The 14106-nt window shown below is 50.9% G+C and overlaps 1 protein-coding gene across 3 annotated transcripts in view; it reads left to right on the top strand.

Annotated features, from left to right (window-relative positions):
• Window positions 1-14106, top strand: part of Igsf21 (immunoglobin superfamily, member 21) — a 224327-nt gene that overhangs the window by 136165 nt on the left and 74056 nt on the right. For all 3 annotated transcript variants that reach the window (NM_001271454.2, XM_039109686.2, XM_039109685.2), the window contains exon 3: window positions 7581-7702. In NM_001271454.2, the coding sequence (NP_001258383.1) occupies window positions 7581-7702 (122 nt within the window). The remainder of the gene's footprint in view (window positions 1-7580; window positions 7703-14106) is intronic.

The raw sequence follows: 14106 nt of genomic DNA, 5'->3' as shown, positions 1-14106 counted from the left end.
TTTCATTGCCTTCCACAGCGCTGTCTAGGTCAGAATTGAAATTCTAGGCCTGTGGTAGCCATTTCCCTTCATGCTTTACAAGTTTCTGCCTATTTCTGACAGTGCTTAGGACAAGGTCTCATACAGCCCTAGCTTACTCCCAACTCACGTTGAAGACGAGCTTGGACTTCCCATCCCCCTGCCTCTACCACCCGAGTCCTGGGGTTACAGGTGTCCCGCCTGGGTTCTATGCTCACCTGTTGGCTCCTCTACCCACTGAGGCTCAGAGCTGCCCCACGCTATGGTTGGTTCTGAGTTCCGTCGCTTGCATGGCCTGATGCGTGTTCTTTTCATCCTCCGAAGGACCAGAAGGTCAGCCTCACTTCTTCTCATTCTGCCAGGGACTGAGTGGCCTTGCTAGGGACTTGAACCTGCGCCTGGCTGGTGTAAGCTCCCAGGGGCTAGCCATCCCTCCACATCTAATCAGTTCATTAAAGTCTGCCTTGCAAACACTCCCCTGCGCCGCCCAGGACACAGAGACCTCAGCTGCTCCATTTCCAGGAGAGCAAATTCCTTCCCCGCTGGAGAGGAGTGGAGTAATGTAGGCAGGCAATTTAAACAGCTCCACAAACCCGCAGTTTCCACTCTCCGCCACTATTACACTTCCTGGCCGCAGCGGGATTGGCCCGTAAGTGGGATATCAAGTTTATTACAGCTATTTCCAACCTGTAATTGGTTTTGCGGAACACAAAGAGAAAGGTTGGGGGGGTGATCCCCTCTTTTTTTCTTCTTCATTCTTTTTTTCCTTTTACGGATGGTGGCATCTAGGGGTATTGGTGAGAAGGCTAGCGTTGAAGACTTATTTGTTTTTTCAAATTAAAACGTGGCTGGCTGACCAGTGGGACGCCTGCTGATAGCTGGACCGGACCCATTGGCCATGATTCTATGAGTCCACTTGTAAATCCACCTGCCTGGCTATAGCCAGTGCTGCTGGGAGTTGGGGAGAGGACTGGTATTGAGGGCATAATGGAGGGATGTGACAAGTTGTGGTTGGCTAGGACTGGCTTTCTAGAGCCACGCCACTGGGCCATGCAGTAGACAGGGTATTCAGAGGCTACAAGGCCTCATTTTCCTCGTGGGACATTTAGGGAAACTGAGGCCTAGATTAGGAACAGTACAGAGACAATGTGTAGATAATAACTCATAGCAAAAAGGTTGACATGGTAAGACATGAAGAAAAGATTTTGTTTTTTACAAAAAAAAAGCACTTACTGTGTGCTTGCTGCCCAAAGCACCTACTGTGTGCTGGCTACCCAACCTAGCCACACAACAATGTGGCTCCATAGAAGCTGATTGCCACTAACATATATTGACCATACTTGCATCTGAGTCTATGCTTGCAAGCAATGTTGAGCACACAGTAAGAGTTCAACAAATGCTGGTCCTCTACCCAGGTCGTTACTCTCTGTAATATCAGTAACCCATGTGTCAGGGTTAATCTTTACCATCAGCGAAACTGGTTTTAGATAGAATCATCATGGAAAATCCATCCTCTGTGCATGTCTGCAGAAGATTTTTCGAGATGAGGCTGAGGTGAGAAGCCGCACCCTGAAAGTGGGCAGCACCATTCCAGGGTCTGGGGGCCCATGGTGAATAGGAATCGAGCTGAGCCCCAGAGTCCATCTCTCTCTGCCTCCCGAGTGCGGTTGCAATGTGATCGGCCACCTCGAGCTCCTGCATCCCCGCCATGGCAGACTGGGTGAAAATAAATCCTTCCTTCCTAGTGTAGCTTCTTGTGTATGTTACCACAGCGTCCAGAAAAGCAACTGAGTCCGAAAACATTTGATGGGCGAATCATCCTTGGGGAAGGAAGACACCATCCACCATGGTCCTCGGGTGGGGTTCAGCAACTTGTCTTGCGACTGTCTGCTATCTGTCCGCCCACAGCTCCCCTGAACTATGGCACCATGGAGTGTCTCAGAGCCCCTCTCCAGGTTCTTCTCAGAGCACCCTCGACGGCCTGGCTGCAGAGAGTCAGGTCTGTGCCCTGCATCCTCGTCTGAGTCTGCTCCCCGACCTCTGGCCTTCTGGTGCCTTTTCCAGGCTGTACCATACTTATTTCCAGAGGTCAGGCTTTCACAGGGGCCTTGCACTCTCTAGCACCCGCCAAGAGGATGGAGAAGACCGAGCCTCCCTACAAGCCACTCCCCCTAGGTCTTCATAAGAATGAAATTACAAGTTGAGGAGGCCCCACCCGGGGCTTTCTGCCGAAAGGGAGATCTGAGAGGTGAACCCACTGTTCAAAAGCCCAGAGCTAATGATGCTGTCATATATATGTGACAGAGTAGGGAGGGGCTCAGCCTCCCTTCACACTTAGACAAGAAGAACCAGCTTGTGTCTGAGCTGTCCCCACAGACCCAGCTGTGGCAATCAGTCTGTCACTGGGACAAAATGCCCGAGGAAACTTCAGTTTCAGGGAAGGAAGGGTTCATTTAGCTGATGGTTGTGGTGGGGAGGGCATAATGACAGAGCAAAGTCCCTCATCTTGTGGCAATCAGGGGGAGGGAAGGCGAGGAGAGGGAGGGGGAGGGAAAAGAGCCAGAGCCCTTCCTATAGGCTGGTACCACCCACATGTTGGATGGCCCTTCCCCTTGGTTAATCCCCTGGGAACTTCTGACTAGGACCCTCACAGACAGACAGACAGACAGACAGACAGACAGACACACACACACACACACACACACACACACAGCCTTCAGATGCTTCTCTTACAGTACAGCTGAACCTACACACCATCTTCAAGATTTTCCTGGTCACCTTCCCTCCCAAGGGACTGTCTGCACCTCCAGGAGCATCATGGGTAGCTCTTGGGCACATGCCTGTCACTACAGACTTTGCTTTCTCTGCTCATGTCTCCCAGATGGCCGTGGACTGAGCTTCCCCCTCACCAGATCCTAAATGAGACACGTAGGGCTGTGGGTGTGCCACAGTCCCCTCTTGCCTGAGGACTGAAACGCACCCCACCCCGGTCATTCACCAACCCTTGCCCACCACTATGGTCCAGCCCCATCTCAGGACCTCTGACCAATGGGAGCATCCTAGTGTCCCTGGGCAGTGTCCAAATATCTGGTCCCTTTCCACCAGCAAACGGTCAAGATAAAAAATGACCAGTTTGCACGCTGCCCCAGAGGGAAAGCTGCGATCAAGACTCAGGAGTGACGGCACAGGCCTGGAATGCCATAGGCTCAGTAGGCAAAGGCATGACTCACACGAGCTGGAGGCCACGCTGGGCTGCCCATAGTGAGTTTCACTACCACTAGAGACCGTCTCTGAAAAAGGAAAAAAACTGTAAATAAAAATCAGAGAAACGCAAGCTCGTCCTTGAGGCTCTCCCGCGCCTTGGCCTGCAGCAGGCATTTACGGTTCAGGTAATTTTTCCTTGCTTTATCTGGGGTGTGGGGGTGTGTGGACGTGTGGGGGCCAGTGTATTTTCCTAGTCATAAAACCCTCAGTCCTGGCGAATAAATTTGAGGAGACAGTTTTACTGACAGATTTTCCCCCCTCCGTTGTGTAATAAAAAAAAAATGGAGTGAAATTTAAGATTGGGATGTTGAGGGCTTTGAGCTTTAGAGGGAGATAAAAAGCTGTACCTGGGGGCTGGGAAGACGGCTCAGTGGTTAAGAACACTGGCTGCTCTTCCAGAGGTCCTGAGTTCAATTCCCAGCACCCACATGGTGGCCCACAACCATCTGTAATGGAATCCAATGCCCTCTTCTGGTGTGTCTGAAGACAGTGTACTCACAAAAAATAAGTAAATAAATCTTTTTTTTTTAAAGCTATACCTGGAGGCAAACAAGCCTGGAGCCAGGGTGGGGGTGGGGGTATGCTGGAGTGCCTACTGCCAATCTCCTGCTCCAGCTGTCATTCAAGATGAGGCCAGAGGGCGGTTAGGCAACTTCGCCAGCCTGGCAGGATACACAGGGAGTGCCAGGCTCCGGTGTAGGGCCTCAGTTGTAAAGTGGGGTGGGGGTGAGGGTGAGAGGTGTGTGTTGAGGGCACAGAACATGGATGAGAGATGGGAAGTTTCCCAACCTTGACATGTATATGGGTGTACATGGATACATGTGTACACGGGTACATGTATACACATGTATAGGTTATGCATGTACATGTTTATGTGTACATTCAAGTTCATGTATGTGTGCAGGTACATGCACTTGTATACAGGTGCATTTGTTTGTGTACCTGTTTACCTATGCAGGTGTGTGTGTGTGTGTATGTGTGTGTGTGTGTGTGTGTACATGTGGAGGCCAACTTTGTATCATTCCTCAAGTACCATCCATCTTCATTTTTAAACTGGCATTCCCTCCTTAGGCTAAACTCACTGACCAGAGAGACACCTCCATCCCCCTGTCTCAGCCTCCTCACTGCTGGAATTACAAACCCGCAGCTTGTTTCTATGCTCTAGGAATTAAGCTGCCTCCTCATCCCCATTTCAGTGAACAGCACTGTGTGGAGGAATGCTCAGGGGGCGGGGTTTCTCATCAAAAGGGACAGTTATAGTCCAGGACCCTCAAGGTGACAACCTCATATGTTCAGAATATGCCATGTCCCCCGGTAGAGAAGCAGGTCAGAATTGTCTCCCCGGGACTGGAAAGGTAGCTTAGCTGTTAAGATCACTCGCTATCCTTGCAGAGGACCATGAATTTTGTTCCCAGCGCCCAAGTGTCAGCTCACAGCCATCTATAACTCCAGTTCTAGGGGATCTAGTGACCTCTTCTGTCTTCCATGTGCGTGTGCATGATACACAGACATTCAGACCGGCGAAACGCTCACTCATAAAGTAATAAAATGTATAAACAAAATTGTCTCTCAGTTGAGGGTTCTGGTGTATCTAAGGGACCAAAGCATCCTTGAAGGATTGGGAAGAGGGGAGCAGGGCTGTGATTGTTCTGATTTGTAATTGGCCTAGCCGCTCAGCCCCTCCCTCCCCCTTGCATCACGTGCCCTCAGCCCCTCCCACCCCTAAGACCCCCGCCCATGTCCCCTGCGGAGCACGCACTGGGTTCAGACATTAGTCTCAGTTAACCCTGTGGGTGTCCCACTTCCTGAGCAAATGCTGATTCTCACAGAGGTCTCCTTATTCTTGGTTACTCCTAGTCTATGGGGCAGGTAACAGATGCGGCCAGTACACGACACACAGTTGGTGCCTGGTAGAAACTAACCGGGTTACACCAAACCTGTTTACTAAACCACCCAGATGTAGTCTAAGTCAGCCTGGGTGCAGAAAAGCTCAGAGAGGCCAGTCCTCCCAGTCCGGGGACAGATGCCTGGGGAAGTCACTCTCAACATCTCCCCATCCCCTGACCACCTCCCTGGTAGCACCCCCTCTCCAGCTTCCACCCGAGGAGCCGCAGGGAGTTAATTCCACTTCTCCAGGCCCAGGCATGAGGCCGCCCGTCGCAGGCTGTTAGCGCGGAGCCCAGCTGAGCGGCGAGAGGCTGCAAACTCTTGGTCTATAATAGAGTTGCTGAGACAAGCGGAAAACTGCAGCCGAGTAAACAGATAAATAATTGAAACAGTGACAACACATACCTTGCTGCTTTGTGGAGTAACGCTTTCATTAGCGGGAGGCAGTGGAGACCAGGCGTGCGCATCGGGCGGCCACCGCTGGGGAGCCCCCGACACTTGGGTCTGGCTTTTCAACAGATGCGAACAGCAGGACCCTGTGGCAGCCTGTGCCCCAGAACTGATTTTTGCTGCTACATTCTGAGGCCCCCTCCCTCCCCAGCAGCCTCCACGCACTTGGATAGAGATCTTGTAGCCTCCTTCTGTTTCAAGGGTGGCTACAGAAAAACAAAAGCCCGTGTTCCGTGCTGACAGACCCTCTCTGCCCAACCCTTGGTCTGGCCACCCCACTGGACTCGCTTCCGGAAGATCAGGGAAGTTTTTAAGCAGAACCTAATTCTGACCCTGGCTGGCTGGTGCCTGTGGGGGTAGGGCATTGCTTTGTCCTCGGGTCCTCCCTCTTGCTCCGGAGTCCCTTTCACACGGGCAGCTGAGCTGATCGCTCCTGTTTCTGGCCTTGGCTCTCTCTCAGGACCTCTCTGCCTGCACAGCCATTCGCTGCTGGGCTGACTCCTACATTTCCTGCAGAAGCAGCTTAAGTATTGCCCTTGTGGGAGCTCCCTGCCCTCAGAAAGTGGGCTTCCCTCTCCTCTGGGTTCCCAGGCCATTCTGGGCCTAACCTGTCAGGGTTTCTGTGAGATGGCTCAGCCAGTAAAAGGGCTTGTTGCTGAAGCCTGGAGACCCAGAGGGAAGGAAGGAAGTGACTCTACAAAGCTGTCCTCTGACCTCCAGTCATCCCTCGCACATCATGTACACATATGCAACAACAACAACAACAATTTATTATTACTACTATTATTATTATTATACTAAAAAGCAGAGATGGTTGCAATATAGCTTAGTTGTCTTTCCCTGAGTTATTTGCACACTGATGACCCTCTACTCTCCCCCTCTTACTAGCTAGCCTGCTTCCTCTCCTTCCTCCTCCCACTGACCCCACCACCTCCGAGCACCGAACCTAAGGCTTTGCTAGGCAAACGCTCTACCACTGAGCTAAGTCCTCAACCCCTCACCACTGACTTCTAAGGCTCTGGGACCAGGCCCTGATTCCATGGCTCACTCTACATAGCCCATTCTGGTCCTGTCCACAGTTCCCTGGGCCCTGCTGAGCCATGTCTGCAAGGCAGTGATGTCATGGTGCATCTCCTGGTGCATGGAAAGACCCAGTGGAGAGAGCGTGCTAGCTCTGTCCCCTAGTATCTGCAGGGGCTCAGAGGGCCTTTCCTCCCAGTGTTTGCAGAATTGGAAATCCAGTGTTTCCCTGCTCTGAAGCGAATGCTCTGCTGGCTAGCACTGGTGGAAGGGAGCCAGGCTCACTCACACTCTTGAGCATAGGAAAGCTGTTGACTCAGGGCTCTACATCCAGGGTTTCACAGTGTACAAGGCTTTAACAAGAGGCAGGAGAGAGAGGAGCAAGGCAGGAAGGCTCAGTAGTGGATGATCTTTCCTCAATTCTCAATGATGTAGTAATGAACTTGGCCTCCTGGGGGCAGAGGCTGCCATTCGTACTATTTGTTTGTTTGTTGTTTGCGTGTGTGTGTGTGTGTGTGTGTGTGTGTGTGTGTGTGCGTGCCACAGTGTCTGTGGAGGTAGATCAGAGGACAACTTGCATGAGTCTGTTCTCTTCTTCGAGCTTGTATGACACAGAAATCAAATTCAAATTGTCAGGCTTTGGTTGCAAGCTCCTTCACCTGCTGAGTCATCTTGACACCCTATGGTTCTCTTTCAAATTCCTAAGCTGTCCTGTTCGTAGATTCAAAGCCCAGGGAGGCCTTGCAGAGGTTATCAGCCAGGCAGCCTCCTGGATCCACAGGAGGGGCAGGCATGCAGCATCAGAGGCATTTACAGCATCTTCATCAGAAGAGGGTAGGGAGGGAAGGACCAGGGCGGGGACAGGCCAAGGGCAACTCCTGAGGACAGCAGTGGCCAGGGCAGCCTGGGCACTCACCTGTGGCTTCTCTGCTCTTTGCCAGGTGACAGATGGCGGCACCATCAAGCAGAAGATCTTCACCTTCGATGCCATGTTCTCCACCAACTACTCCCACATGGAGAATTACCGCAAGAGGGAGGATCTTGTGTACCAGTCCACTGTGAGGTGAGGCCACCCACGCCAGCGGCGGGCATGTGAGCAGGAAGGGGAAGGGGCAGGGCCTGGGGTATGCTTTTCCAGCCCCTAGATACTCTTAAACAGTGGTTCCCAAGTGTGGGTCGTGACCCTTCCACGGGGTTCACACATCAGATTATCCTGCATAGCAGACATTTATGTCACAATTAGTAACAGTAACAGAATTACAGTGGTGAAGTAACAACAAAGTAATTTTATGGTTGGGGGTCACCACAGCATAAGGAACTGTGTTAAAAGGCTGCAGCATTAGGAAGGTTGAGAACCACTGCTCTGAGGGGATACTCCATGAGCTGGGGGCTCTCTGCTGAAGTGGAGTCAAGTCCTGGAGGGAAGAGGTGAGGCCACAGCTTCTCCTGTAATTCTGCACAGTAGGCTTCACAAATCCCATTTGCAGGTGAGGAGCTCAGGTCCAGAGAGAGGCAGAGCTGTTCCTACAAGTCACTCAGCCTAGAATGACAGACCTGAGAGGTGAAGCAGCTCTGGCCAGCCTGGAAACAGGTTTTATTGTCTCCTCAGATCTCTAAGGTCACTAAGGTCCCAAGTGCAGGATCACCTGGGCTCTCAGGTCAGCATGGAGCAGGGTGAGCAAAGGCTGCAGAATCGAGATAATTCAGCCTCGTGCCAGGGCCCCACACACTCTCCATATGTGGGTGTCCACAGGCCTACACATTCCCCAAAGACCTCTGTTGTATTTTATTCCTCTGACCCTTTATACATGTTAGTCTCTCCTCCCAAAGGGCCTTTCCCGCCTTGTGTCACCTGGTAAGCTCCTCTTCAGCCTTCAGAATCCCACTCAGGCAGGACCGGCATGTCAGCAGAATAGATCTCCCTGGGCTGGATGGCGGAGACTCCCACGCTCCTTACCCTCCTCCAGCAAGGGCATCTTCTGACCTCTGTGAAGTAGCTTCTTAGTGATGTCAGATATGAACACACACACACACACATATACACACACACCACATATAACATACATACAAACATGCATACACACATACACACATACACCACACACAACACCCATACACACATACATATACACATATATAATATATACACACATATACAATATATTCACACATACACACAACACATACACACATATACACATATAGACCCATATAGATGCACATATACACATACACATATACACATACATACAACACATATGCACACATATAAGACACATACATATATACATATACACAACATATAAGACACATATACGCATATATACACATACAGTACACACATATACACATTCACCCACATATACCACACACATATACACGTACCATATATATACATACATCATACACATATACACACATACCACACACACGCACATACCACATACACACATACCACACACACACACACCATACATACACCACGCACACACAGTCTCTTTCATACTGTGTGGTAGACATTTTGCTTGATGCTCTCAGAAGGCAGTGCTACAACAGAACCTATACTGGGAACAACAGGAGACACAGCCTGTGTGACACCTTGCATGGTTCCACTTGGGTTGGTGGAGCGGCTGGGATATTCCAGTGAGTTCCTGATGATATGTGATCTTTAGATGCTGGGCCCTGTGGTGGACAAGGCTCCACTCCTTAACTGGGACTTTCACCTACCCCTACCTCTGTGCTCAGCTCCCATTGTCCACCAAGGCCTGGTCACAAGTCAATGCATGACCGAATTTGCAGAAAGAATAGACTAGAAGGTCCTGGAGATGCTCCTTTGTGGTTGAGAGTATTGGTTTACACGAGAATAAAATCTCAGAATGGGACAGGAGAATTTTTGTCTTTTAAACTGTGTCGCTGGTTCTGCAGTGGGTTCTGGCTGTGACCTCCTACCCTGGGAGTGAGGGCCAGAAGGTGGTTGTGAGCCTCTCTCCAGGCTCCTCCTCCCAGCCACTGAGCTAGGACCTCGGTCTCAGCTGTTTCCCTGAGCACCTGAGACAATGAAGGTGCCCAGGGCTCGCAGGAGGCAGGCAGGCGCCTCTCTGCTCCCTCCCCCTCTTCTGAAAAGGAATGGGAGCCGAGGATAAATCAGTTGCCATCAAGATGAGAGCGGAGATAAAAAGCATTTTGGAGAGGGAAATAAGCAATGCCCTGGGAGCCGCAGAGAGTCCGTAGGCAGGGGACTTCCTGGCGTATAGCCAGGTTTCCTGAAACCCAATCTACACCGGTAACCCTGCACCCAGCAGCAATGAATGCCCTCGTTTGCAGTCTGCAGAGACCTCCCCAGCTTTGATTCCTCAGACCAGAAGGAAACCCCCCACCCCCACTTTGAGAAAGCCAGCAGATACCTGAAGACCTGGCTTCAAATCCTAGCAGGGCCACTCCCTACCCAGTGACCTTGAACCAGTCCCTCTACCCCCTAGAGAGCGAGCAGGCTGACTAGATTAATCTTCCTGTAATTCTAGAATGTGGTAGAAACTGGTGCCTATTTTCCCCAAGTCAAATGCTGGCTAACTCCACTTGGTGGGCAGGTGACCCGGGGTCAGAGTTTCTGGGTCTCCAAACACAGTTCTAAGCAGAGCATGTTCACACCTAAGCTTCAAGCAACCCTCTCCTTCCATCACAAGGCAAACCCCTCCATGTGCCAGACCCCCTAAATCCCCTAAATCCACTTTCTCTTCTGGTACTCTCATTCCTCACCATTAACCCCTTGAACTTGGAAAAGTAGCATTATTTTTTACCCCCCTTTTCTGTGTTTTACAGAAGGGGTCAAAGTTCAGTAAGGCTAAGGGTCTCCCATTGGAATGACATGAACTTAACCAAACCACCTCTTCCTACACCTACACCACAGCGCCATCTTTGTTTTACAGTTAATAAAAATAAGGCCCAGAGGGTTGGGGATTTAGCTCAGTGATAGAGCGCTTGCCTACCAAGCGCAAGGCCCTGGGTTCGGTCCCCAGCTCCGAAAAATAGAAAAGAAAAAAAAAAAAATAAGGCCCAGAGAGGGTATAGGACTTCCCCAAAGTCACACAGCAGCATGGACTTAAGACCAGTCCTAGGATTTATGGCCCAGGCTCCTTTTGTCCCCCCCCCCCCCATGTTCATGTTGGGTTTCTGCATCCTTCTTTCTGCTCTCTGAGACACCAGGGTATCCTGAGCAGAGGGCACCCCAGGGAGCAGAGCCACCACATGTAGGAGACACAGGGGAGAGTGAAAGACCTGTGAAATTCAGCCGGTGTTGGAAACGTCTTCCAGGGCAGGCCAGTGAAGGAACAGCTACAGTGCCAGGCTGCAGGGCCCCATTAGGGCCAGCGGCGGGGCTCCGGGCTCAGAATTTACATATAAATGAAGATATTTACAAATTAATGCATCTCAGCCCAGAGTCCCAGCTCCACAGCTGTTTGAGCTGCTTCCTCTTCAGCTGGGAAAGCGTGGTGAGAATGAGGCTGGGAATATTACCAGGAACCGGCAGAGAACAATTTCCCGGGGAGCCTCAAGGAGCCCCAGGGACTCCCTGTGCTTGTCCCCAGCTGGTGGGACTGTGACTGGCAAAAGCTGGTAGATGACAGGGTGCCCGCCTCCTGTGGGCGCAGGTGTGAGTCCTTGTAAGGCAACCTTGGGTTCCTGGCTGGACCTCAGAGGTTTCCCTCCATTGAGTGTGAGAGGGACTGTGGTAGTGGGGAAGGAACTGGTGGGCAGTGGAGGGTTCGCTCTTTAGACAGAGTACTACATACATAGAGAGTAAAGCAAAGAGCCGTAAAGAGGTGTGTTTGTATGTGTGTGTGTATGAGTGTGTGACTGTGTGTGTGTGTATGAGTGTGTGTATGTGTGTGTATGAGTGTGTGTATGTGTGTGTGTGTGTGTGACTTGTGTGGGTACACACATGCATGCAGACTGATGCTTCTTCAATTACTTCCTCTATGTTATACACTGTAACAAGCTTTACCACAAGCCAACCAGCTTCACTAGTCCAGTCAATAATTTGGCTCTGGGGATAAATTCTAGTTTTCACACTTAGGCAGAAGTCGCCTTAGGCCCTGAACCATCTCACCAGCCCCTGGAGGAAGTATTTTTGTGTTTAGGATGACTTTCTTATGTGCAGTTTTCCTGACACCCCGTGGCAAGGAGGACCCAAGCTGGCCAGCATATGGGTTTGGCCAGGTCTACTTTGAGCCGTTATCCAAGCAGTTTCCAGGGAGCAATCTCTGCCATACAAATCAAGGCCATGTAAATAAGGGTCATGCAAATGAGGGGTCATGCAAATAAGGGCACTACTGATTAAAGGTGGGTCTCCCTGAATAGGACCTGTATGTCACAGACATGTCCTAGCAGAGAACTAGAGCACAGACAATCATGCACTGGGGGTGGGGCAGGAAATCAGGGGTCACTCCAAGAAGCGAGCACAAAGGCCCTGAGGTGAGAAGGACTGCCTAGGGCAGAGCATGGCCAGGGCATAGGAAACAACAAAGTAGCAGTTTACACAATTTACAAAGTAGCACCCCAGCAGATACCTAGGGCAGTGGCCCACCCTGACCCGCATTTGAAAGTTCACACTGGTTACTGAGCAGAGAGGAGAAAGCAAAGAGATCCCTGGAGGAGCCTAGGGCCTGATATCCCACAAGCATTTGAGAGCACATGTCCTCTCACCCGCAGAGACAGGCTGGCTGTTTAAACATAGCATGAACTGAGCACACAGCCTTACCCTCCCAAGACTGATAGCAGAAATCGGGGTGGGGGTGGGGCATCGGCAGGTAGACACTGAAGGAAGTGACTGTTCCCATGGCTCTGACATGTTTTAGATCTGGAGTACATGTGTCAAGGGGACAAAGCCATGGTATACAAAAGGAGTTAGATACCATGGTGTCCCGACTTGGCCTGACCTTTGTGGGGCTTAAAGCCTGTCCATTCCTCCCTATGCTTTCGCCAGGCAGCAAGGTCGCCCCCAGGATTAGTCCATCCTTCCCACCACAGCACCCCAGAGTCCATTTGACATTTAGAGAGGGGCAGTATGTAGTGGGGTCGGGAAAGGGAAAGTGGAACCCAAACAGACATACAGCTAACCATTGCAGCAATGAAAGAAGTTCAGAGCTGTCTGAGGAGTTGCTCGGACACACGCCATGGTGACTCAGCTGGCGGGGCTGAGGAGATGGTGGCCACAGTGGCATTGAAAGTGGATCTAAATTCAAACATGGCTTTGAGACAAAGCAGTTATGGGTGATGGGGGTGGGGGGAGGTGGGCGGGAGGAACTCTAAGTGGAAGGGACGGTATATTCAGTGGAGGTGGGAAGGTGCCCGGAGAGGGACAAGGCCACTTGGAGTAAGCAGACAATGGTCCTTACAGAAGCCCTTTGGAATCAGCTCTAATGAAAACACACTTCTGGGTTTTAAATAGACACATTAACGGTTCAGCCCAAAGAACCAGGCGTCTGTGGCCCTTGGAGAGCTTGCATGTCTTTCCCTCATAGCATATGCGTTACTGAGCAGCTCGGATGCTTGTCTTGCTGTGGGTACAAAGAAAATGCCACTCCAGCCTTGATAATTTGGAAGCCTGAATTCTTGGTCCCTCGGTTCTCTGGTTTCTATTGTAAGACATGCATGTAAGTTCCCCCCAAAATATATGCAATGGGAACTGCTTGCCCATGAGACTCTCTGTAAGCACACATTAAGCACCTACTGTGCATAGAGCTTGCTGGGCAATTGGACAAACTCAGGCTCAGTCTCTCTGGAGCTGAACACCCAAGATCCTGCACACCCAGTTACAGGCTGGTCACGACCTGGTGGCCTCTGTCCCAGTCCAGATCCTTAAGGAATCTGGATAGGAATGATGTAGTAAGAACAACCTTGGGCCCCTTCAAGTATATCAGTAATAACAGTTGATGTCCAATTTAATCATAAACAGGAAACCCAGCCAGCCTCCAGCCTCTACAAACTTCAGCCTTCAACCATAGTTAGAGCCCTTGAGGTCCCAAAGGCAAAAAACAAGTCTTTTAGATGGGGGCTGCAGTTCTCCTTCTGGCCACTAGGGGAGCTTTTAGTGACTTGCCTTTTTGCATTCCCTGAGCCCAAGCTGGTCATCGCCATGGCGGGCACTTGGTCTACTTGGAAGTTGCTTGAAAAAATGTGAATTCCAGAGACCTACCAGGGCCGAATTTGAATCAATCCTGGAGTTAAGCCATGGAACTAGGAAGTTGGGTTTTAAAGTGATGCTGGCAGCGAAACTTAAGGAGCCCCTCACCACAGACCACCCACCAGCTCCTGTGTGCAGCCTGGTGCTAAACCATCCGTGGATGTGGGCAGAGATGTGGTTCAGTGGCTAAGAACACTGTCTGATCTTTTAGAGGAGCAGATTTGGTCCCCAGCACCTACATCAGGCAGCTCAAAACCACCTGTAACTCTTGCTCTGGGGGATCT

The sequence above is a fragment of the Rattus norvegicus genome, chromosome 5 (genome assembly GCF_036323735.1).
Source record: "Rattus norvegicus strain BN/NHsdMcwi chromosome 5, GRCr8, whole genome shotgun sequence".
Taxonomy (NCBI): domain Eukaryota; kingdom Metazoa; phylum Chordata; class Mammalia; order Rodentia; family Muridae; genus Rattus; species Rattus norvegicus.
Note: the sequence above shows the minus strand (reverse complement) of the source record. Positions and strands in the feature narration are given on the sequence as shown.